Source organism: Myripristis murdjan, chromosome 13, assembly GCF_902150065.1.
Source record: "Myripristis murdjan chromosome 13, fMyrMur1.1, whole genome shotgun sequence".
Taxonomy (NCBI): Eukaryota; Metazoa; Chordata; class Actinopteri; order Holocentriformes; family Holocentridae; genus Myripristis; species Myripristis murdjan.
In genome coordinates, this window is record NC_043992.1 from 3963354 (window position 1) to 3988013 (window position 24660).

At 42.5% G+C, this 24660-nt stretch overlaps 3 protein-coding genes across 6 annotated transcripts in view; 2 read left to right on the forward strand and 1 right to left on the reverse strand.

Annotated features, from left to right (window-relative positions):
• map4k1 (mitogen-activated protein kinase kinase kinase kinase 1) overlaps positions 1–10417 on the reverse strand; it is a 49581-nt gene extending 39164 nt beyond the window's left edge. For all 3 annotated transcript variants that reach the window (XM_030066932.1, XM_030066934.1, XM_030066931.1), the window contains exon 1: positions 10076–10417. In XM_030066932.1, the coding sequence (XP_029922792.1) occupies positions 10076–10183 (108 nt within the window). In that variant the 5' untranslated portion in view covers positions 10184–10417. The remainder of the gene's footprint in view (positions 1–10075) is intronic.
• LOC115370095 (calpain-3) overlaps positions 8826–24660 on the forward strand; it is a 48754-nt gene continuing 32919 nt past the window's right edge. Inside the window, exons 1-2 of the mRNA XM_030066936.1 lie at positions 8826–8830; positions 9413–9414. The gene's annotated coding sequence lies outside the window, so the exon portion shown is untranslated. The remainder of the gene's footprint in view (positions 8831–9412; positions 9415–24660) is intronic.
• eif3k (eukaryotic translation initiation factor 3, subunit K) lies at positions 16517–23865 on the forward strand. 2 transcript variants are annotated; one of them, XM_030066937.1, is made up of 8 exons: positions 16517–16855; positions 18298–18396; positions 18670–18790; positions 19569–19646; positions 21391–21457; positions 21824–21901; positions 23256–23381; positions 23710–23865. In XM_030066937.1, exons 1-8 carry the CDS (start codon positions 16794–16796, stop codon positions 23739–23741), a joined length of 663 nt encoding a protein of 220 aa, XP_029922797.1. In that variant the 5' UTR covers positions 16517–16793; the 3' UTR covers positions 23742–23865. The 2 variants fall into 2 exon arrangements, with proteins under 2 accessions (XP_029922797.1, XP_029922798.1); XM_030066938.1 differs by having other exon boundaries at positions 19572–19646.

A 24660-nucleotide genomic window follows, 5' to 3' on the forward strand; every position in this document is an offset into this window, starting at 1 on the left:
TTTCCTCAAACTGATCAAAAAGATCCACATTCCCGTAAAAACACACAGAAAGCAGATGAAGATTCCTGCACATGAAGATTCCTGCACACATGATTCTCCTCTTGGCAGTGGGTGTGCTGCACGCTTGGTTGCACTGCTTGCATTTGAAGCAGGGAGTCTGACAACAAGCAATCACAGTAACAATGTTCACAAATAAATCACACATTGCACAATCTATTTAGTGATTTTAGTGAATTTAGTGAATTTAGTCTCCACAGTTGTGCTCTTGAATGGTCTTGAAATAAAACTCTGAATCATCTTTGTGTGAGACTGAGAGAAGGCCGAAGAAAAATGCAGTCGATTCCAAGACAAGATTGAGACGAGACCTCAAGAGTGGTCTACTACAACTCTACTACAACTCTATTACAACTCTACTACAACTCTACTATAACTCTACTGCAAATCTACAGCAACTCTACTACAACTCTATTACAACTCTACTACAACTCTACTATAACTCTACTGCAAATCTACTGCAACTTTACTACAACTCTATTACAACTCTACTACAACTCTACTATAACTCTACTGCAAATCTATTACAACTCTACTATAACTCTACTGCAAATCTACAGCAACTCTACTGGAACTTTATTACAACTCTACTATAACTCTACTATAACTCTACTGCAAATCTACTGCAAATCTACAGCAACTCTACTGCAACTCTACTACAACTCTACTATAACTCTACTGCAACTCTACTACAACTCTACTACAACTCTACTGCAACGCTACTACAACTCTACTATAACTCTACTGCAAATCTACTGCAAATCTACAGCAACTCTACTGCAACTCTACTACAACTCTACTATAACTCTACTGCAACTCTACTGCAACTCTAGTACAACTCTACTGCAACTCTACTACAACTCTACCACAACTCTACTACAACTCTATTACAACTCTATTACAACTCTACTATAACTCTACTGCAAATCTACTACAACTCTACTGCAACTCTACTACAACTCTACTGCAACTCTACTACAACTCTACCACAACTCTACTACAACTCTATTACAACTCTATTACAACTCTACTATAACTCTACTGCAAATCTACTGCAAATCTACTGCAACTCTACTATAACTCTACTACAACTCTACTGCAACTCTACTGCAACTCTACTACAACTCTACTATAACTCTACTACAACTCCACTGCAACTCTACTATAACTCTACTACAACTCTACTGCAACTCCACTACAACTCTACTATAACTCTACTATAACTCTACCACAACTCTATTACAACTCTACTACAACTCTACTATAACTCTACTGCAAATCTACAGCAACTCTACTGCAACTCTACTGCAACTCTACTGCAACTGTACTACAACTATACTGCAACTCTATTACAACTCTACTATAACTCTACTATAACTCTACTGCAACTCTACTGCAACTCTACTATAACTCTACTACAACTCTACTACAACTCTACTACAACTCTACTATAACTCTACTACAACTCTACTATAACTCTACTATAACTCTACTATAACTCTACTGCAACTCTACTACAACTCTACTATAACTCTACTACAGCTCTACTACAACTCTACTATAACTCTACTACAACTCTACTATAACTCTACTATAACTCTACTGCAACTCTACTACAACTCTACTGCAATGCTACTACAACTCTACTATAACTCTACTGCAAATCTACTGCAAATCTACAGCAACTCTACTGCAACTCTACTACAACTCTACTATAACTGTACTACAACTCTACTATAACTCTACTATAACTCTACTGCAACTCTACTACAACTCTACTACAACTCTACTGCAACGCTACTACAACTATACTATAACTCTACTGCAAATCTACTGCAAATCTACAGAAACTCTACTGCAACTCTTCTACAACTCTACTATAACTCTACTGCAACTCTACTACAACTCTACTACAACTCTACTGCAACGCTACTACAACTCTACTATAACTCTACTGCAAATCTACTGCAAATCTACAGCAACTCTACTGCAACTCTACTACAACTCTACTATAACTCTACTGCAACTCTACTGCAACTCTAGTACAACTCTACTGCAACTCTACTACAACTCTACCACAACTCTACTACAACTCTATTACAACTCTATTACAACTCTACTATAACTCTACTGCAAATCTACTGCAAATCTACTGCAACTCTACTATAACTCTACTACAACTCTACTGCAACTCTACTGAAACTCTACTACAACTCTACTATAACTCTACTACAACTCCACTGCAACTCTACTGCAACTCTACTACAACTTTACTATAATTCTACTACAACTCTACCACAACTCTACTACAACTCTACTACAACTGTACTACAACTCTACTGCAACTGTACTACAACTCTACTGCAACTCTACTGCGACTGTGCTATACCTCTACTGCAATACAGGGAGATACACAGAGGAGCTGAGTTTCAAAACATTCCTGTGGCTGCACCTCGACCGTTTGACTCTCATCATATTATTATCACAGCAGAATGCCAATAAAAACCACAAAGTAAATGCCAAGTCCTATTTGAGCCAGACCAGCTGTCAGACTGCAGTGCAAAAACTGGCCTGCTTCTCCATCAGAAAGCCCACAGAAGCTGACCTTGTGAGAGCTGTACAAATAAATAAATAAATGAATGACTAAAAAAAAAAAAAAAATGGGGTTGGCAGCCATGCTTTTCTGAAATGACATGAGTGGTGTGAAATGAAACCTATTCAGTGTATGAAGAGCCATGTCAAGTCAAACTTCAATGTAGAAAAAAAAAAAATTACAAATCCAAATGACAGTAGCATTGTGTTTGAGGTTTCTGAAGGTGTGAAATAGAAATCGATACTGATATGGAAGGTCCTACAATAAATTTACCATCTAAAATTGCTCTGCTTTCAAAGTAAGACTCACGAATCAAAACTGTAAGTCAAATTTGCAGATATATACATGGTATAAACTGCTGCTTTTTAACATATCGTGGAGGCCATTTTCACACCAAAGGGAAAACGTTCCACCTCCGTCATTACTTCACACGAGATTAAATGTCTGTCATGTGCAGATGAATTAAAATATGCATATCCACAACACAATACAGTCTGCAGAAGTCTCATTTATTGTCAACGTGAGACATGCTTATAATAAAATGATAAATAACCCAAAATCATAATAAATTTTGCAGGTTATCAAAGCAGACAGATGTCTTCATGGTGGATGTCTTGTTCTGTAACAAAATGCAACGTTTATTTGATTTGCATATGTTCTCTTATTATTATTTCTAATTACTAGCCTATATAGATCCTGCATTGCTCGGTTAGATTCCTGCTCATGAACCTGTTCTGATAAAAGCACTTTAGCAACAGTGTTTGGCTCATTTTGACTTGACTATAGACACAGGAGGAACATTTGTCACCAGGCCTTTTATGACTGTAACCGTGTATCCACCCTCCCCTGTGCGTTGTGGCCCAGCAGGTAAAACCAGCTTCCAGCACAAAGCAGCAGAGACAGAGAGGACCGTCTCCAGGCCATCTGGAAAGCCTGGTAGGCTACATGTAGCATCATCGCGCATCTGCTGTTTTGCAGTTGTCGAATAAAAAAAAGGATGAATTTTAGCTCACTAAGTTTCTTTAACCCTATAAAGCCTGAACTATGAAAGAATTGGCAGAACATTCCAATTTTTTGAAATTGAACCCTTTATTTAGTCCTATAACAAAATATATTTTAAAAAAAGTAAATAAAAAATATGTTATTACACGACCTTTTTGGTGTATGACATATGATATGTACTTGAAGTACATATACAACAGTATTTTGGTCAAGTATTGATTAAACTGAAAATGAAAAATGGAATTGAAAATGTGTATCATATATGATACAAATGGCTTTATAGGGTTAAAGACATAATCAGTAGTGTTTTCATATACATAAATACTTTATCTATCGCCAACAAGTGAATCCCCATACATCCCACTCATAAAGCCTTCCCATTTGCTTCTGCAAACACTCTGCCACCACGCCTGAATAAAGACGAGAGAAACTCCATCCAAGTCCCGCCCACACTGTTTGATTGACAGGTGATCTCTGGGAAGCGCAGCGCTAAACAAGAAGCAAGAAGTGCTTAGCGACAAAAATGTCCAAATTGTTGTACCACTACCCGTGGAAAGGTTTTATGAATGGTTTATCAGTAGATTATTAGTTAGGCTGTAAAATCATCAATAACAAACAATAACAAAACTGTGTTAAAACTTATTTATGATTCAGCGTTTACAACCTGATTAATACTGTGATTATACACCATTCATAAACCCCTTACACGGTTAGTCTTTCTGTAAAATGGTACCAAAATCGTTTACCAAATGAAAAAGAGTCAATAAGTAAAATAAAATAAGTAAACTAAAAGAACACAAACTGTTGCAAAACCAGGATTTGCTGTACGTCCCTGCAGTCGTCCCACCTTTTCATCCACTGCCTGCTCCTCCTATGCAATCAGAAAACAGGGTGACCACATACCAGCTGTGTGTGTGTGTGTGTGTGTGTGTGTGTGTGTGTCTGCCCTGACCCTCCCTGAGCTGGCCTCCCTCTGTATCTCACACCTCCTGTTTCCTGGTGCTACACTGTTGGAGCTCTTCTGGTAAAGTAAAAATAAAGGCTGCTCTGTGAAAGCCAGGTCAGCTTTATCACAGCCATCGGCCACATATACAAACACACACACACACACACACACACACACACACACACACACACAAACACCTCCACACACAAACACACACTGTAAAGAAAAAGTGCTGCATCTGCAAGCTGACTTCCATGATATGCACAGGGACACGTAGCCTATTGTGTGTGTATGTAGAGCTGTATGTGTGCATGTGCATGTGTGTGTGTGTGTGTGTGTGTGTGTGTACATGTGGGGGAGTGTGTGTATGTGCAATAGAGAGGCGAATATGCAAATACGTCTCTCTCACTTTCTCTGCCTCTGTGAGAAAACAGCAGGGTCGACTGCCGGCCTGTTCAGAGGAAGTGTGCTCCAGCTTTCCTGCTTTGCATTAGTCACTCACACACACACACACACACACACACACACACAGCCCAGCACGCTTCACTGTACTTCAGCACGGCGGCCAGCACTTACAGTAACAGCACAGATCAGCATGTTGCATCAAAGTTCAGCTTGACTCCTGCCTCTGAAAAGTGCGGCTGACGCGACCCTCAGGCGCTGCTGACAACTGACAACCTGATCAGCTCAAAGTTAGGCTGCTATAATCCAAATACGATGTACTAAATGTACTAAATTACTTCATTTCGCTGTCAATATTTGTAAATCCACACTGAACAAGTATTCAGACTCATATATGTTAAAATAATATTTTTCTTCAAACAAGGTTTTTAAAAAATCTGATGGTTTGTTTCCAGTGCAGTTTCAGCACATATACATATACTGAAACAAGGTGGCTCAGTGGGATTATCTCATCCCACTTTCTGATTTTTTTACTTTGTTTAAAAAAAGACAGAAAGGCAAAACACATGACACAAAATGGCTTTTTAAGATGGGGCTTGTTGTTGCAGTGCAATGTGAAACTCAAACTAAAATGGAGAAATTCAGCCCCACATTTATGAAAGTAAAGCCCCAGAGCAAAGCTGCACGAAACAAAATCAACCGGCTAAACACATTCAACCCCAGAGAGCTCCGGGACTGGACGGGACACACACTCGCAGATGGGGAAATCCGAGCGCGAAGATGGAGATAGATCAGTAGCACAGCTCAGAAAACCTCCTACAAACATCACCAGGCAGGCAAGAACACCCAATCCCCAGCGAGGACAGAAGGGACGTGAACCAAGTCTGACATGAAGGTGATGGGTTCCACCTGGGCCCGGCCTGAGGAGGCGGCCCAGGACGGAGACCAGACCATCCTGCAGTGTGCAGAGAGGAAGGGACGGGAAAGTCCATCACTATAGAAACTTCAAAGCAAAGCGGTGTGGTGCCATGATGAGCCACCGGGGAGGAGTCAGATAACAAGCAGGGATGAAAGCGAGCGCCATCTGAAACGGACTGTAGCGTTATGAGTGTGGCTCCACTCACTGCCCACATTTGTAAGCGTGACGGGCGCGGCCACTCCTGATGATTGACAGCTGCTCTCTCCTATAACTGTGCAAACGCTTGCCGGCTGCGCCTGATTGGACGAAAAGCGCCGCTAGTGGGCCGTCGTCTCCCGGATTTCAAACCGGACCAACGTGGCGTCTCTTTTCCAAAGTTTCTTTGTTGTCATGAACGCAGTTCACCGAGATGTGTCTCTGAAAACATCTGGGATGAGAATGAAAGCCTGCAGCTGCTGGATCTGTCTCCTTTGAGATCCACTGACTGTGGCTAGTTTACAAGTTTCACGGGAGTTTCCAGACAAGGTGAGTTGTGGACGCCTATAATTTGCATAATGTAGCCTAGACCTAGACTTTATGCAAATGAGGAGACGCCAACATGACACCCCGTCTCTTAACACACAACGCAGCGCTACCTGAATGCATCGCACGGCTGCTTACGTTGACAATGAATGGGAAGGGGGAGATCCTGTGGACACAAAGCATTTCTGTAATTGCATCACATTTGTCTGTGACGCAGTGATCAACACGTTACTGTGCCTAAATTCAGTAATGACATCACGGTTGCTGATCAAAAAGCTGAGGAAATGTTGCCCATTTCTATAGCAGAAGCATTAACTTTGACATTTTTACCTGGCATTTACCCGCCAATGCATCTCAGGTGATGTTACAGAGTTATGCAAAAGCAATTTAACCAGTGTAATGAATTACTTAGCACAGTGACTAAATAAGTAATGAATTACTTTTCTTGAGAAACGACCCCAACACTACCCACTACTAGCTACCAATAATGCTAGCTTCTGCTATATAGACAGCATCGGCTGTTGTCCTGCAGAAGAGCTGAGGGAGTCCAATATGGCCGCCAGTCACCTCATATTCAGTAAGCATCCCTTTTAGGCTGCAGTGCACCAGCTCTGAACGGCAAGGCCTCACATTTAAATATGACAGAGGAAAATATTCATTTCAAGAGGGCATTTCATCACACAGAGAATGGTTACGTCAAATTACCACTGCACAGGATTAATCTCCAGCAAACCACTGCCTCTGACCCGAACCCTGCCTCAAAGACGTAAAACTGCACCAGAGAAACATTTCAAAACTATTTACCCAGATTTCAGGTATTGACAGGGTGACATTACGCACCCCGAGTTTCAGCAGTGAGCTTCAGTTCCTGGATAATCCACATCAAACGCAACCAGCAGCAAACTCTGCAGCAGCCCGACTGCCGTGGCCTCAAGGTCTTCCTCTGACTTCAGGTGTTGAACTCTGCCATGAGCTGCCATCTCAGCAGCCACACTAGTATTTATGAGCTTGTTGTTGGTATCAGAAGAGCCCTCTGGAAAGTACCACCCACACGGATTTGCACGCGTTATATTTAGTGACTCTGAGGAACTAAAGGGACTACACATCAAATATTGTGACAGCGCGGACAGGCAAAGATGATTTTCTGTTTTAAAAGTTGATCTTCAAGTCCCACTGTCTGCTTTGTAATTGACAAGGCACCGGGTGTTATTCACATGTTTCGACTGAACAATCATTTTCTGTTGTTACGACGCGGTTTCTCGTTGAAATGGCACAGGTGACCAACGGCACATTTTCTGGCCCACAGCTGGCTGCTGTTGCCGCCAGCTGGGAACGTAGACGTTTCCTACTAAACTGCATTTCGAGAGAGGCCATGAAGCCGCTTCATTTGCCCAGGCGCCACCGTCGATCTCTGCTCTTTGTGCCAAAATGTGCAACATCAAATGCGTGAGTTGCATTTTTAGAGCTGAGATTTGAACTGTATTTCACATTCAGCCCACCTGCACATGTGCTTTACGGTAAATCTGACATTTTTTCCGCTCAGACTCAAAAAGTAAAAAATATCCTACAGGAAGGCTGCTTTATAGTGACGCTACATAACGTACATTCAAATAGCAGGCTACGTCACTTTACATGCATAAAGCCGCTGCTTTTAAGCAAAGTAACCTGCAACAGTAGAACGGAGCCTCATTCCTCAATTCCTTACGCTACAAGAAATCAGCATTAAGGTGTGCAACTCTCACTATCAGCACCTCTATTGACCGATGTAACCAAAAAATTAAATACTTTATCCAATTCAATTTCAAGTGAAGACAGAGAACCACACAAAGATCAGAATGACTACAGCGATGCTGTTCTGTAGTGGAACAGTTGACTAATAACGTGAATGCGTTGCAGCATGCAGCAGAACTCGTTGTGCAATACACATCGCTTGTTTCCAACCACGCACTGTGATTGGATACGACCAGATGCATCAAAGTCTACAACCACAATAAACAAACTTTTACCTCAAAACACCAACGGCGTCACTCCTCATTGAGCTTGAATGGAATGAGGCAAAAAGGATGTTGTTGCTAAGCAACAAAGTGCTACTTTTTAGTCGGGGAAGAGCCAAAATGAAGTTACAGTAAAACGTGTAGCTTTGTTTAATGTTTGATATTGTCAAAACAAAACAAAAATGTTTGACAAAAGAAATTCCACAGTCAACATTATTCTATATCGAGGCTAGAATAAGGACGTTACTGCTTAAAGATCGGGTGCAATGAACATTGCATTTTATTAATTTCATTGTGTAATTTAAGAGGATCTGTCAGTATGAAGTTACCCAAATTATTATAAAGGTTCGTATTTTGGAAATTTGACGAACATCCTTTGATAAAGCTCTCCTGTGGGAGTCCTCAGAGTCACTGCCTCCTGGTCTAAATGATGAGACGCACAGCTGGGCTTTCATGGATGCCCTCTGACTGGCCGACAGTACGCATAGTTAATGAGGTTTGCTGTGTCGCTGAATCCCTGTGCTCAGATATGGGCCAGTGATCAACCAATCACAGTGTGCGACCTCAGCTGAGGTTCTTGGGCAGGTCCGGGACACCAACACACACAGAGACCCTCTTCAAGCTCAAATCACACATCCCGACTGCTGAGTAAAACACCCCAACAGGAGATCCTGCACTGGAGTATCAAGCCACCATGTGAAGACTGGTGTGTGTGTAGGTGTGTAGATATGAGACACATAAACCTCACACACAACTGCCCCCGCTGTGAAACATCCAGACACACCAGATCTGTAGCCTGTCATCAGTGTTAATGTCATCACCAGTTTAATCCCTGTAAAGCCTTTCTGGGGGATTTTTATGCTTTGAAATTGAAGAGAGGGACCTGACAAACATGAAAGAGGCATCATGCTGATCCACATCGGCTAGAAAACAATTCAAATCATTTAAGAGCTGAACAAACTGAAGACAGGTCCTTGAAGCGGTGAAACAAGTTTAATTCAAAGCTACGGCTTGAGAAGCCTGGTTGGTGCTGGTTTAAGAGTCACATGTCATCAAGTAGGTTGTGGAGAGTTCAGTTCAATTTGATGAAAACTAAATATATGTAAAGGTTACAAGCAAGAATACTTTCACTTCTTCTAAACCCACTTCCTCCAGCAGGCCTGGGGCCCGTGCTCAATTTGTGACTGCATTGAATTAAAAAAAGAACCTACGCAAACTCAATCACTTCAGCTGTTCCTTTAATTTGTAGTCAGTGAGAATCAAATGAGCATTAAAGTGCTGGTGCGGCTCCGCAGAGCTAAACTCATCTGTGTGGATAGTGAGCGCTGGCGGAGCAAGGCCTGGGCAGCCTGCAGTGTGTAGGCAGCGGTGAGACACGGCTCAATAGTTTTCTACACAAAAACACATCCTGGTAAGCCAACGCTACTACAAATCTCCATATTTATGAAACATTACCTCACCTTAAACTATATTTCTGCTAAAATAAAATGAAACAAAAACCCTTGCTCTTCTGTCCACCTGGTTCCAAGACGTTCGCCACCTGAACCCTCCCTTTGTTTGCAAGATTCTTCAAATGTCCCGAGAAAAGTCAGAATTGTGGACTCCTTGTGAGATTAAACTTATTAAATCATGATTGATCTGACCTTGTAAACTTCTCCATACGTTCCTCCTCCGACCCGCAGCAGGATCTCAAAGTCGTCCTGAGGGTTCCTGGTGGAAATGTCCAGAGCTGCTCTGTGCTGGAAATCCATCTTCAGTCCAGCTGCTGCTCGGTCATGTCACACACACACTCTCTTGCTCTTGCTCTCTCGCACACACACACATTCACACACACAGACACTCAGTGACTTCTACATAGGCAACACAACTGCCAGACACCTTCTCTCTAGCTCTCTCTCTCTCTCTCTCCCTCTCTCTCTCGGGAGTTAAGCTCCCAAACACCGAGGAAAGAAAACTCGAGGAGAGCCGATCTTTTAGCCCTCTGTCACTGACACACACACACACACTCACAGTCACACACACACCTTCCTGTTTCTGTTTCTCAGCCTGTCATCGACCCTCCCTCCCTCTTTCACACGCCCTCTCTCCATACCTCCCTCACACCTTCCTTTGTTCTCTCTCTCTCTCTCTTTGCAGCTCATTTACATAATCCAATTTTGTTTCCTGTTGGGTGTGTGTGCATGTCTGTCTGTGTGTGTGTGTGTGTGTGTGTGTGTGTGTGTGTGTGTGTGTGTGTGTGTGTGTGAAGGAGAGAGAGTTTGTTTGAGTTTTTATGCAGTTTCTTGTTAATGTTTGAGTGTGTGTTCTTGTTTTTCTATACTTATGAGGAGAAACTGGTTAAAGGTTAAAGCATATGATAGTTTGCTCGTTTGTCTTCACCTTTGTAAGGTGAAGGTGAGTGTGGTTAGAAAGTGGGTTGAGGGTTGACTTTAGGATTATGTTCAGGTTAGGGTGCGAATTAAAATTGTTAACTGTTAAAACTGAGTTTGAGTTTAGAGAATACATACAGTCAATGGAAAGTCCTCACAAATACTGCAACACAAGTCTGTGTGTGTGTGTGTGTGTGTGTGTGTGTGTGTGTGCGTGCGTGCATGTGCATGCGTGTGTGTGTGTGTGTGTGTGTGTGTGTGTGTGTGTGTGTCTTAGGGGACATACGGGTGTACGTGCGGTTTGTAGCAGATTAATTGCAGTTGTGCTACTTGGGGTTTTCAGTGAAGATTTCAGTCACAGGTTTGTGCGAAACAAAACTGAAATGTGTGTGTGTGTGTGTGTGCATGCGTGCGTGTGTGTGTGTGTGTGTTGCAACTCTGCAAGAATCACTCGTGCTTGGAGCTCCCTTTCAACTTCCTGTTCAGAAGCATTTCCATGCTAATGAATCAGGGGCCGCCGTAACATGATAAAAAAATATTTTAAAGCTACTTTTTCGTGAGAGCATGGGGCCGCTGAGCCAGAGCTGTGGCTGTTTGTCGTGTTTCAAGCTGCTTCATCTGACTGGTAGCTGTAAGACGCGTGTGTACGACTTAAACACTCAGCACAGCCTCAGTCATTAAAGGTTTCACTGATCAGATGCAGATATTAATACCGCCATTCACAGCACCTAGTACGACTGTTTAGTACTTTTATTTTGTATTTAATATGATTACATCCAGTCAGATTTCATTTGAGAGCAGACGACACAATCGGCTGCTTAATTCCCCCCAAACTCTCGTTGAGTGAAAAGGTTTTTTTCCCCCATAATTTCTTGTTATTCATTGATATTATTTTTGTGTCTCAGTGTGTCTGCAGCTCAGTGGGTAGGTGATGGTACACCACACCAGCAGGGTTAGGACTTCCTTTCCCTCTGTTGCCACACCTCTCTTGTTTTCATCTGTTTTTGTTTACCTCGTGAAGATAAGATGAACTTTAAGGATGGCTGTGCAGAAATTAGGTCGTTGCAGCAGCAACAGCAGCAGCATGAATCTACCAGGAAGAGGAAAAACAAACAAACAGACAAACAAAAAACCAGCAGAATTACAGCATGTACATAAGCAGGATAGAAAACAAGCAATAAACAGTACAAAATAATAAAACATCAAAGCAGTAAAACGGAAAGATGTATATTGTCATGGCATTATATAAGTGTGCTGGCAACAGTTTTAATAGACATCTGGTTGGAAGTGTGTGTATATACATAATGTAACGGAATATAAAATCTCAAGGTACATACTAGTATAATTAACTGTAATGAAAATATAATCAGTATGTATTTGTTGTGTTCTGTGAATTTCTTTGTGCCAAAGCAGTTTGTTAAGAGTTAATTGAAAGCATAGGTGGGGTGTTTATTGTCTCACGTCTTATTTGATATTAGGATAGCATATTTCACATTTGACCTTTATCGGCCTCTTCCCCTCTCTCCTGCAGACAGCTGCCAGCCCTCTGTGGTTCACTAACTCCCACATGTGACAGACACACAGCCTGGGCCAGCAAACCACGCATAACTGCCATGTGCTCAGCCAAGACGAGGTGCTGAGGAGCCGCCACGGCCCTCGCTGAACACCATGACACATCGCTCTCAACGGGCAACACTGCATTATGTCTCCTTTACACAGCAGTCTGTCTCTGTTACACAGTGGTCTGCTGTGTCTCTGATACACAGCAGTCTGTCTCTGTTACACAGTGGTCTGCTGTGTCTCTGTTACACAGTGGTCTGTCTCTGTTACACAGTGGTCTGTCTCTGTTACACAGTGGTCTGCTGTGTCTCTGTTACACAGCAGTCTGTCTCTGTTACACAGTGGTCTGCTGTGTCTCTGATACACAGCAGTCTGTCTCTGTTACACAGTGGTCTGCTGTGTCTCTGTTACACAGCAGTCTGTCTCTGTTACACAGTGGTCTGTCTCTGTTACACAGTGGTCTGTCTCTGTTACACAGCGGTCTGTCTTACAGTGGTCTACTGTGTCTCTGTTACACAGCGGTCTGTCTCTGTTACACAGTGGTCTGTCTCTGTTACACAGCGGTCTGTCTCTGTTACACAGCAGTCTGTCTCTGTTACACAGTGGTCTGTCTCTATTACACAGTGGTCTGTCTCTGTTACACAGCAGTCTGTCTCTATTACACAGTGGTCTGTCTCTATTACACAGTGGTCTGTCTCTGTTACACAGCGGTCTGTCTCTGTTACACAGCAGTCTGTCTTACAGTGGTCTGCTGTGTCTCTGTTACACAGTGGTCTGCTGTGTCTCTGTTACACAGCGGTCTGTCTCTATTACACAGCAGTCTGCTGTGTCTCTGTGTTGTGTTACTATCTTGTGTTGTGTCATGTTATGTTACATGCTATGTCGTATTAGGTCATGTAAATTTATTTAATATTATTTTATGTTATATTTTATTAAGTTACATTTTATTATGTTGCTATATGTTGTGTTAAGTTAAGTTACGTTATGCTATGTTACATGCTATGTAGTATTAGGTCATATACACTACTCACAAAAAGTTAGGGATATTTGGCTTACGGGTGAAATTTACAGAAAATGTAAAAAGTTCACGCTACAGTGATATTATATCATGAAAGTAGGGCATTTAAGTAGAAGCATGCACTGGTGATTTCCTCATCTCAAACAATTTCTTGAAACAAAAGCCAACAACAGTGGTGGATATACCACAATAAAAAATGTCAATGTCTCAATAACTTGTCATGTGCCCTTGAGCATCAATTACAGCTTGACAGCAACGTCTCATGCTGTTCACAAGTCGACTTATTGTCTGCTGAGGCATGGCATCCCACTCTTCTTGAAGGGTGGCCCTCAGGACATTGAGGTTCTGGGGTACAGAGCTCCGAGCCTCTACACGGCAACTCAGCTGATCCCATAGGTTTTCTATGGGATTCAGGTCTGGAGAAAGTGCAGGCCACTCCATCTGAGGTACCCCAGTCTCCAGCAGCCGTTCCCTAATGATATGACCTCGACGAGCTGGAGCATTGTCGTCCATGAAGATGAAATTAGGCCTGTGTTGTTCATGCAGGGGCACAATGACTGGATTAATGTTATTCAGGTAGTATGGGCTTGTCACAAAGTGTAGGGCAGTTCTGTACTGACTAGACACACCTGCCCACACAGTAACACCACCACCACCAAAGGCTCGTCTGGTGACAACAGTGGCTGATGCATAGGGCTCTCCTTGACATCTCCAACATCGTTGGCGGCCATCATTTCTGCTCAACATGAATCGGCTTTCATCAGAGAACAGCACTGAGGCCCACTGGTCCCTCGTCCAGCGTAAATGCTCCCTGGCCCATGCAAGACGATGACACCTGTGCCTGGTGGTGTGGTCAGGTACCCTTGCAGGTCGTCTAGCACGCAGACCATGCTGATGTAAACGGTTTCGAATGGTCTGACGTGACACTTGGGTGCCTCTCACCTCCCTTAAACGTGCCTGGAGTTGAGTGGCATTCATCATCCGGTTCCACAGGGCACTGTTTACAATGAAGCGGTCATCAGTGTGGGATGTGGCCAAAGGACGTCCACTTCTATGCCTTTCTGTGACTCTTCCAGTCTCTCTGTATCTCTGTTGCAACCTGCTGATGACACTCTGTGACACTCTAAGCTCAGTGGCCACTTCCGTCTGAGAACATCCTGTTTGAAGCCTCGCAATGGCGAGGTACTGTTGATCAGTTGTTAGGTGTCGTCTTGGTCTCATGATGTCAAAATGTGAACACCATGATGAGGAGGACTGTTTAAATTCCAATTCTAATTGAACCAGGAAATTTATTGGTCGATTCATGGATCAAACACCTGTTGTGAATTTTGCCGTTAAGCTCCTTGTTAGAGAACAGCAACTTGTGCAAAAAGTACTGAAACATTGAACAGTTGGACATGTGCATTCAAAAGTTTACAGAAGGTTACATTAAGTTCACCTGGAAAGGTTAGAATGCATTTTAGGTTCATCCTGAAATTTCACCCGAAAGCCAAATATCCCTAACTTTTTGTGAGTAGTGTATATGTACAGGGTGTCCACAAAGTCTCTTTACAATTTAAAATCTATTACAAAAGCAGTTGATGAGATATGTTCATCAGATTTGTTCTTTGTACTCAGTGGTTATCAAAGTTTTTAATCACATTGGACATCAACGACCTGAAGCAAAAGATCACTGATGCCATTGCCACCATTGATGAGGCTCTGCTACAGCGAACATGGCAAGAAATCGAATACCGTCTTGATGTGCTTCATGCAACTAATGGTGCCCATGTAGAGGTGTATTAAATGAGGCAAAAAAAAAAAAAAAAAAAAAACTACTACTGCTATATCTACTCCTCATTTTGTAATAATTTCCACTGATTTGTCTATTCATTGGCTTTTGCAATAAATTTGTTAAATTGTAAAGAGACATTATGGACAACCTGTATATGTCATGTTACATTACATTGTAATGTAACATGTGTTACATTGTTTTACGCTCCATTACATTACATTATGTTACGTTACGTTACGTTACGTTACGTTACGTTACGTTACGTTACGTTACGTTACGTTACGACCAAGACAACAAATGAAACCCTTCTGCCTGGTTTAGGGAAACAACCTTTAGAAATGAACAGGAGCCAAAACACAATGCAATTTACCTCTCTAACTAACAAAACAGGAGAAAACCAGAGTCCACCTCTACTGGTCAAAAGCTGGTGAAAGGTCGTGTTTCTCACACACACGCACACACACACACACACACGCACACACACACACACACACACACACACACACACACACACACACACACACACACACACACACACACACACACAGAAGAGCTGTGTAGGAAGAGGAGGTAAGAGGAGGAAGGTGCTTGCCGCTTTCTTCCAGTCTTCACAGTGACTCTTACCAAGAGGAGTTTGGTACCAGAGGAGTTTCTGGACATCATCATCAACACTCCGGCGCAAGTGGCTCTGAAATCCTCCAACAGGCCATTAGGGGGAGCTGCAGCTTGTTGGTGATGGATAAAATGAGCAATCTTTCCTTTTCCAAGATCGTGGACCTGGACCTTGAAGGAGCTGATGGGACTGACGGTGTTGTCGCGGTTAGATGGTCCATGGACGCTCTTACTGGGGGCCGCAGGGGGCCGCACTGACAGGGAGCCTTTCAGTCCCACCTCTGCAGACCTGACCATCATCATCACCACGGAGAACAGGGACACTGAGACTGTACAACCAGTGATTAGGCTCTTCTCCAGACGAAATAGTGAGGGTGGAGAATTTTTTTAAACTGGACCCATCAACAATGTGTTTTCTGAGGCACACCTTGAAACATGCAGAAATAAGTGAAATGTGAATAATGAATAATGATGTGCTACTGCACTCCTTTGAGGTGCATGGATAACGGATAATAAGTAATGCAGAGGTGAGCACAAATACCTGAACAGGACTTACCCCATGAAAACCTAGAGGTCATTTATAACTTAAAATGTATTACAACCGCTCTTCATAAATTGTTATACTCAGCTTTACCAGCAGAGGGCGGCACATCAACACATCCTCACCACAGTTTGCTAGGAACGAAATTTGCTCGGAACCAATAGCACTGGGTGCAGCGGTCTCGCGAGGAGGAAGCGAGCTTTTTTATTAGTTTTTTAAGCAACGAGCGGACAGTTAGAGCTGTTGGTCAGATTCACTTTTAACACATTATACATTTGGCTTAGCCCTTCATGCGCACTTTTTCAATCAAAGGCGCCGGGCTTGATTTTCTTTGGAAAGGGGTTCGTCCTCGTTCCGGCCCGCGGAGTTTCCTTTCCTTCCGGTCCGACCGGTTTCTCCCTCCGCCCGTTCCCTTCTCTCTTCTGTCGTCCACGTGTGGCTTTTATCAGGACTTTCACCACAAAGGCGACATAAAGACCGGGACCAAATGGCGTCGTCGTTTGAGCAGATGAGAGCGAACGTGGGGAAGCTCCTGCGGGGCATCGACCGGTATGGATGTCCGCTAATACGGCCTGATGTGCCGGCTAGCTGCTAGCCTCAGCTAGCCGAGCTACCTGCTGCCGGTGACGCTAAGCTAAGTTAGCGGCCAGCCCATTCGCTGGGTGTCTACGAGTTTAACCGATGTTAGGTTTAAGAAATTCACATGGACTCCTGATGCCGGTCGTAGTGGAGTACAAATCCCACAGATAAAGTAAACGTGTAAATGTAAACAGCTGTATCTAACGTTAGCATACACCGCTAATAGCATAGCTTGACGTCAGTGTCACTTCTGCGTGACTGGACGTTTTTACTGTGCAAGACAAGTGAATCTGACACGTATAATTCTGTTTTTTCCACCGTTATTACAAACAAACAGTCATTCATTAGTTATTTTGTTGTACTTCGTCTCGTTTTGAGTTTGTTGGTCTAGTTAGCTGGTCCGCTGCTCCAGGCTAAAGCTGCAGCAGACAGGGTAGCTGACTTTATAGATCACAGCCTGATAGTTTTATAACTGTGTAAAGGGAGTGAAGAAAACGGCAGGTGTATGAATGCCAGTTACTGGAGGCTGCCGACAGGTTTCCTCTCTGCTGTGTTGCGGTCAAACTAACCCTGCAGACCGAGCGGCTCATACTGAAGCTGATATCACACAGTGAACACGTCCACATCCACACCGGGTTCAGTCTGCAGGAAACATGTCCGTCACAGTGATGTGCACGATTCAAAGATAAGAACTGAGCTCAGTGGAGGGGCTGTGTACATGCGCACACACACACACACACACACACACACACACACACACACACACACACACACACACACAGACAGCTACACGATAAGGCAGCCTCGGAAACATGAGAGTTTAGTTTCTTTCAAACACAGGGGCCAAATGGTGATGAACAAAAAAGCAAGAAATGACCAGAAAATGATCAATAACTAATAATAATAAAAAAAAAAACACACACAAGAAAATGACATGACAATTAACAAACTAAGTAAATTACATATATACATATATGTTAAAATATATGTATATGCATACATGTACATGTAATAAGCAAAACGTTTGTAAAGCAAGTTGCAAAAAATATTCATAATTATTGTAATTAGATTACAGGAAAATGACTATAAAATTACTGGACTTCATCAGCTTAAATACAGTTATGATGCAGTGTAATATTTAATTTTTCAGAGTCAGTAATGAATTATGTTAATTTCCACAAAGCCACAAATCATTTTACAAATGACTGACTTCTAGACAATTTCAAAATGTTGTTACAAATGAAAATTGTATAATTTGGATGGAAACTGGCAGTGGCCAGGCCACGTTTGTGGTTACTGTAGCAGAATAAAACATGATGACTGCAGCAGTGAGTTGTCATCAAGATGCCTGTCCTGGGCCCAGACAGTCAAACATCTGTACTTAAACCCAGACTGATCTGCCTCATCTCCAGGTATAACCCAGAGAACCTGGCTACGCTGGAGCGCTACGTGGAGACACAGGCCAAAGAGAACGCCTACGACCTGGAGGCCAACCTGGCCGTCTTAAAGCTGTAAGTCGTCCCGTCACTCCGCTGCAAAACAAACACCAGCCACCGCCCCGTGTCGGTCAATATTGGCTGACGCTGCTGAGTGTGTGTAATCAATCCACCTGCCACCTGGCTGGTTACACAAACATTATGTGCACGTACCGTTCAAACCATGAGCCAAACATCAGGTCAGAATGTTCAAGTCACAATCCAGATGTTGATTTCCTGTTCTGAGCAACGCCATGTGTCGGGACGTTCATGTTGATCGCTCTAATTGTCCAAGTTGTCATTCTGCAGGTACCAGTTCAACCCGGCTTACTTCCAGACTCATGTGACATCGCAGATCCTGCTGAAGGCGCTGACCAACCTGCCACACACCGACTTCACTCTCTGCAAGTGCATGATCGACCAGACACACGTATCCTTTTGGTGCTTCTGTTCTGCATCCAGTAGATTAAAGGCTCATTTATGCTTCCTTTACGTACGAGAAGAAATATGTCTGTTTCAAACGATGTACCCATCACCTGTTCACATGCTTTCATGCGTCCTTTACATTGGCGTGGACGTTAGGCAGTAAATCCAATCTGTAAGCTTCTTGACAACGTGCACCAATACGGATAAAAAGAACACAGCGTATGCACAGCAGGCCCCGAGCATGTCCGTATCCATATTTAACATTGAACATAAATGAGCCTTAACTGTGAGGCAGGGTTTGCTCAGCCTGTGGCAGGGACCAGGGTTGTTTAAATGATATTGCAAATTGGGCTTTGATTTGCTTTTTTTTTTTTTTTTTTTTTTTTTTTAGGAATGCATATAGCATAAAGTACTGGAAAAAATCACTTTGCAGGGCAAATGACTGCCTACAATCTGTATTTTTTTTGTTAAGTGATGTCCATATGTCCCTGTGAAAATGTTTAGTAAAGCTTATTTTTTGAGCCAGTTTCCATTAGCAAACTAATGTGAGTATTAAGGTTAGAGTCACGTAACGTTAGCAGTGGATGAAGGCTTATGGGTAAGGGAATAAATACAAGTCAGTGGAATGTCTCATATATTTAACTGCAGAGTGAATGATAAAAGTGAGGGTATCAGCTAAATAGCTGAGTGGGGCTGCAGGGGTGCGGGTCAGGGTTGGGTGGGGGCTTAGGGGGTGGGTGGGGTTTTTGGGGTCGAGGTGCCTTTCCTTGACTACAGTGTCGCAGCAAGAGGAGCGCCCCATCAGACAGATCCTCTACCTGGGGAACCTGCTGGAGACCTGCCACTTCCAGAGCTTCTGGGTATGACGCACACACACACACACACACACACAAACACAAAGTGTGTTGCAGCAGTGCCTTCAATCAGGCAACATTTGAGAAGAATATTTTAGACAGAAACTGATTGATGTTACTTGAATGTGTGAACTTGGAATGGTGAAAATGTTATACCAGAGGAAATGTCTTCAGACATTTACACAAGTTACAAGAAGGATTTATAGAAGAGTAGAAGAGCTTAGAGTAGCACTGAAAGCCTTTATTGTCGTTGTACAAATACAATAAAAGTAGGAGTGCTACTCCTGTAATTAGTAAGACAATTTAAAGACAGACAACAAGCACACATCCAATAAATATGAACCTAAAATAAATACTTAAAAAATAACTTACAACTATAATAATAATGACTATTGCAATGCACTTTACTCCAGTATAAGCAAGCGAAACATCCAAAGACTGCAACTGATGCAGAATGCTGCCGCCAGGCTTTTAACTCGTAGCAAGAACACCGACCACATTACAGCAGTCTTAGCTGCCCTCCACTGGCTGCCTGTGAGTTTTAGAATTGTTTTAGATTTTACTGCTTGTTTTTAAGGCCTTGAACAGTCAGGCTCCTGCCTATATTAGTGAACTGCTAATTCCTTATGAGCCCGATCGCTGCCTGAGATCTTCCAGCAGGGCCCTACTAGCCGTTCCTAGGGCCCGGCTCATCACCAAAGGGGACCGAGCCTTTGCCGTCCGGGCCCCTAAGCTGTGGAACTCCCTGCCTGGAGATCTCAGGCAGGCTAACGCAGCGTCTTCTTCTACATCTCTTCTTAAGACTCATTTTTATCGTATGGCTTCTTATTGACCAGTGGTTTTATTGTAACTTGTATTATGTTTTTATTGTTGTATGGCATCTTTTAATAACTTGTTTTATCATTGTTTTATGTGTATTTATACGTTATTTGTTTTTATTGGAAAGCACCTTGTAACTTTGGTTTGGAAAGGTGGTATATAAATAAAGTTATTATTATTGTTAAAGAATAGAAAGGATATTGTACTTAAACACATTGTATGTTGCACTTAAAATGGCTTGGATTAAAATATAGAGGGAAATTCAGGTCATAATGGGCTGGTCTGTTGTGTCTGAGGTGCTTGTATGAGCATATTTATTCTTATCGGGTTACAACTTCATGATTATTCATGGGACAGTTAGGTTTGTTGAGCATGGGCAATATAAAGAAGGATATGCATGCAGATACACAAACTACCTTATAAGTAAATGCTTTAGTTGCAAACAAAGTGCTTCCTTTGCAATTTAAAACTCGATCCTAGATAAAAAGTGGAGCACAAATGAGAAATGAGAGATTATTAACATGTATAAAAGAGATGAAAATATAAAAAACTAATGTTCACCACTGGACATCTCACACACCATACTCTGATAATTAAAGTTTTGGAATATCAGGCTCCATGTAAACCCTGCAATGGTCATTTATTACTCTGCCACTGATACTGACTTTATCATGTGTAATGATTGAAAGAAGACACACAGTTGCAGCAGGATGCCAAAGCTTTTGCTTTCGGCTACATCTGCACATAAGGAAGGCTCATGTTTTCCCTTCTGTGTTTCTGCTTGACTGTTGATAGCAGTTTTGCCCAATCAGTTTGTTTTGTCTTTGCTTCCTTAAGAAGACATCCGTCCTTGTTCTCAGTGCCATTCCTGAAATTGTCCGTTCTCTTCTGATTTTATTTAATTCCCTTCACCTCCTTGTCTCCCTGACAGACGAGTCTCGAGGAGAACAGAGAGCTCATCGACGGCATCACCGGCTTCGAGGACTCTGTGCGCAAGTGTGAGTAGAGCATCATTTGACTGATCTCAGTAAGCGCTGAGCTCAGAAAGTAAATATTGCTTGCTTTTGTCGCTGATCTTATCTGCGTTTGAACACATCTCGGAATAATGAAGCACACCTTTGTGAAAACAAATAGAAAGTGTCCATCCCCAGTATGAAAGGACAGACTCTACAGAAATGAACAAACACTGGCTCACTCTCAAACAGTTGAGGTTGTTGAGATGAGTCTTGGTTTGAACATTACCCCGACCCCATCACTGCCATAAATTTCTGTGGTTATATTGCTCAGCAATAAATGACATTTCTGATTGTGATCTGCTTGTGTTTGTATGAACTTTGTCTGTTTCACTTTCTGTTCCTGTGCAGTTATCTGTCACGTAGTGGGCATCACCTACCAGAACATCGAGCACCGGTTACTGGCCGAGATGCTGGGAGACCCCCTGGGTAAGAACTGAGACGTGACTGGTCACAATAAGGAGCCACATATTACATTATCGTATTGAAATGTTTATTCCCATCATTTATCATCATATGTAGCATAACCTCACCGTTAGCTGTAGTGAGGAGAAATTTACCACTCTGCTGCCGATTCTTGTTGACTTTCATCACAGTCCAACAGGACACTCGCTTTTAGCCTCACAAAACTGTTAGAAATGACTGGAAGCTCTCAGCATGGTCAAGTACTTATTAATAACTTCTTAACTCATTAAGTTTCATTTAGCATTACCTTCATTGTTTCTGTCACTAAATCAGCTAATGCTGCTTTCACTTAAACTCCGACCCCGGAGGTGTTCGTCCTGCGACAGCGTGGCAGTCATGGTGTGGACTTGAATAAAGAAATGAGGAGAAGAAGAAGATGAAAACAAAGATGCTAAAGAAAAGAGCATCCATCCACAGAAAGATGTGGATGTATGCAAGGCAGTGTGTTTTCTTAAATGCTTAATAAAACCAGAAAGCACCATTTGTAACCGTTGTTTCTGTGGACAGTTTCAGGATGTATTTGACCACTGTGAGTGTCCCATTTTCACCAAGGATGTGTATGAAGGTTTTTAGGGCAGAAAGTGAGTGTCCTGTTGGTCTGTGTTGGAGGCTGCCAGGAAGCAGCAGCAGAGTGGTGTGTTTCTCCTCACTAAAGCAGCGAGGTTGTGTTACTATGATTATGAATGATGGGTATCAACATTTCAACATGGCCTGGGTTGAAAAATAGAAAGCCTATCCTTTAATAGTCGTTGATCTTGCATGTTATAACCACTCCCCTGAGGCGGTAAAATGCTTTACCTTGCTAAAGGTACACTGTGTTATGCAGGACATGATGTCATTAGGGTGGCGTGTGTGTGCGTGTGTGTATATAGTCACGCTCTTATGAAGACAGTGACCCAAAAACGGTACATTATAGAAACTGCATACTTGAACGCGACGTTTCCCTACTGAATAGATTACCTGAATGGATTTCAGAGCACCTTGCTGCATAAATTTGCATATTAATGAGGCTAACTGACAGGACGAGAGGCAGCTCAGGTCAAGGGAATGTTTTCTGAGTACACAGAATTTTTTTTCCTTCTTCCCAGCAACGTCCTGCCTCATGTTTACACAGTTACAGACATTACATCCACAGTCCAGTCCACTTCTGTTGACTTCACAGCTTCACTGAAGAAGCTGCCTTGCTCAAGGGCATTCTGACTGTAGGGGCTTGGTACATTTCCCTACAGTGGGTCATGTGAAAATCAACACTTGAGGTCTGGAAAATCATGGAGGAAGTGTTGGGATTTGACGGAGTCGACATTGTGTTTCCTGGCAGACACGCAGGTGAAGGTGTGGATGAGTAAGTACGGCTGGACAGAGAACGAGGAAGGACAAATCTTTATCTACAACCAGGAGGAGAGCGTCAAGCCCAAGAACATCGTGGAGAAGATCGACTTTGAAAGTGAGTGGTGCCTCTCAACCTCATGTTCTAAATGAGGTTTTTCTTTGCTTCATATTTTTGGTTTTGTTTAACAGAGATTGTTTATTTGAATGTGTTACACCGCTATTGTTACCTTTTACTTTGCACAGCGAATGTACAAAATTGTAGGAAATAGGCTCTGAAATCTCAACTTGATTTAATTTCTGTGTTTATGGATCATAGAATTTCACCTGGATTCATCTGGCCTCTTCTCATAGAAAGAGTGTTAGTTTGTACACTGAGTGAATATTAGTTTCCCTGCTATTTTCATTCTTACCTGACTCTTTTCCCCCTGTTTTCCTCTCCACAGGTGTATCCAGCATCATGGCTACATCTCAGTGAACACACACACACACACACACACACACACACACACACAACCAATCAACACAGATCAAGTATTTTATAACCATGTCATTTTTCTCAACAAACTCTTTTCGCAATAAAGATAAGTTATCATTAACAACCTGTGCTGTGTTTGGTTCTCTCTTCTAATCTGGAAATGTTTTCACAGAACAGTTATCAGATGTCAGACGTCTCCCAGAAATTCCCAGGAATGATTCATCACCTTGTTTATCCAAACATTAGTAGCAGGGTGTTGGTTCTGCAGGGCTGTCAAGTATAATAGAGCTGACTGGAGTTGGGATCACAGCCAGGCTCAAGGCCGGCCCGGTCATGTTTAATTTGATGTAAACTGCATTATGCTGTACTTCCCTGCATGTCCAGTGATGTAATAGATCTGATTACACATCTTTCACATGAACGGCCATTGCTTTTTACAGAATGAGTGGCAGATACTCAGATTTAACTTGGCATTTTCAGTCATTTCTGGCACAATAGTGCAGTGGTTTCTAATATGGGGTTCACTTTTGAAAAGTTTGGAAACATCTGGTCTAAAGCCTTTGGGTGGCCTTTAAAGGACCTTGACAGGACCTCCATATTAAAGTACCTGTATTATTAGTAGTATCAGTATTAGTATTAGTATTTTGTACCCTTATGTCAGGGAAGATTTGGGAGCCCCTGTGTGTGTGTGTGGGTGTGTGTTCTGGAAACCCATATTTGGCCTCTGAAAAGTTGGGGAACATCTGGTCTAAAGTCTTTGGGTGGCCTTTAAAGGACCAAGACAAGACCTCCATGTTAAAGTACCTGTATTATTATTATTATTATTATTATTATTATTATTGTTATGTGGCCTATAATGACAGCATGAGGCTGCTGCTGAGAGCCCCAAGAAGCTCCAGTGCAAGTCATATGTTTGTCA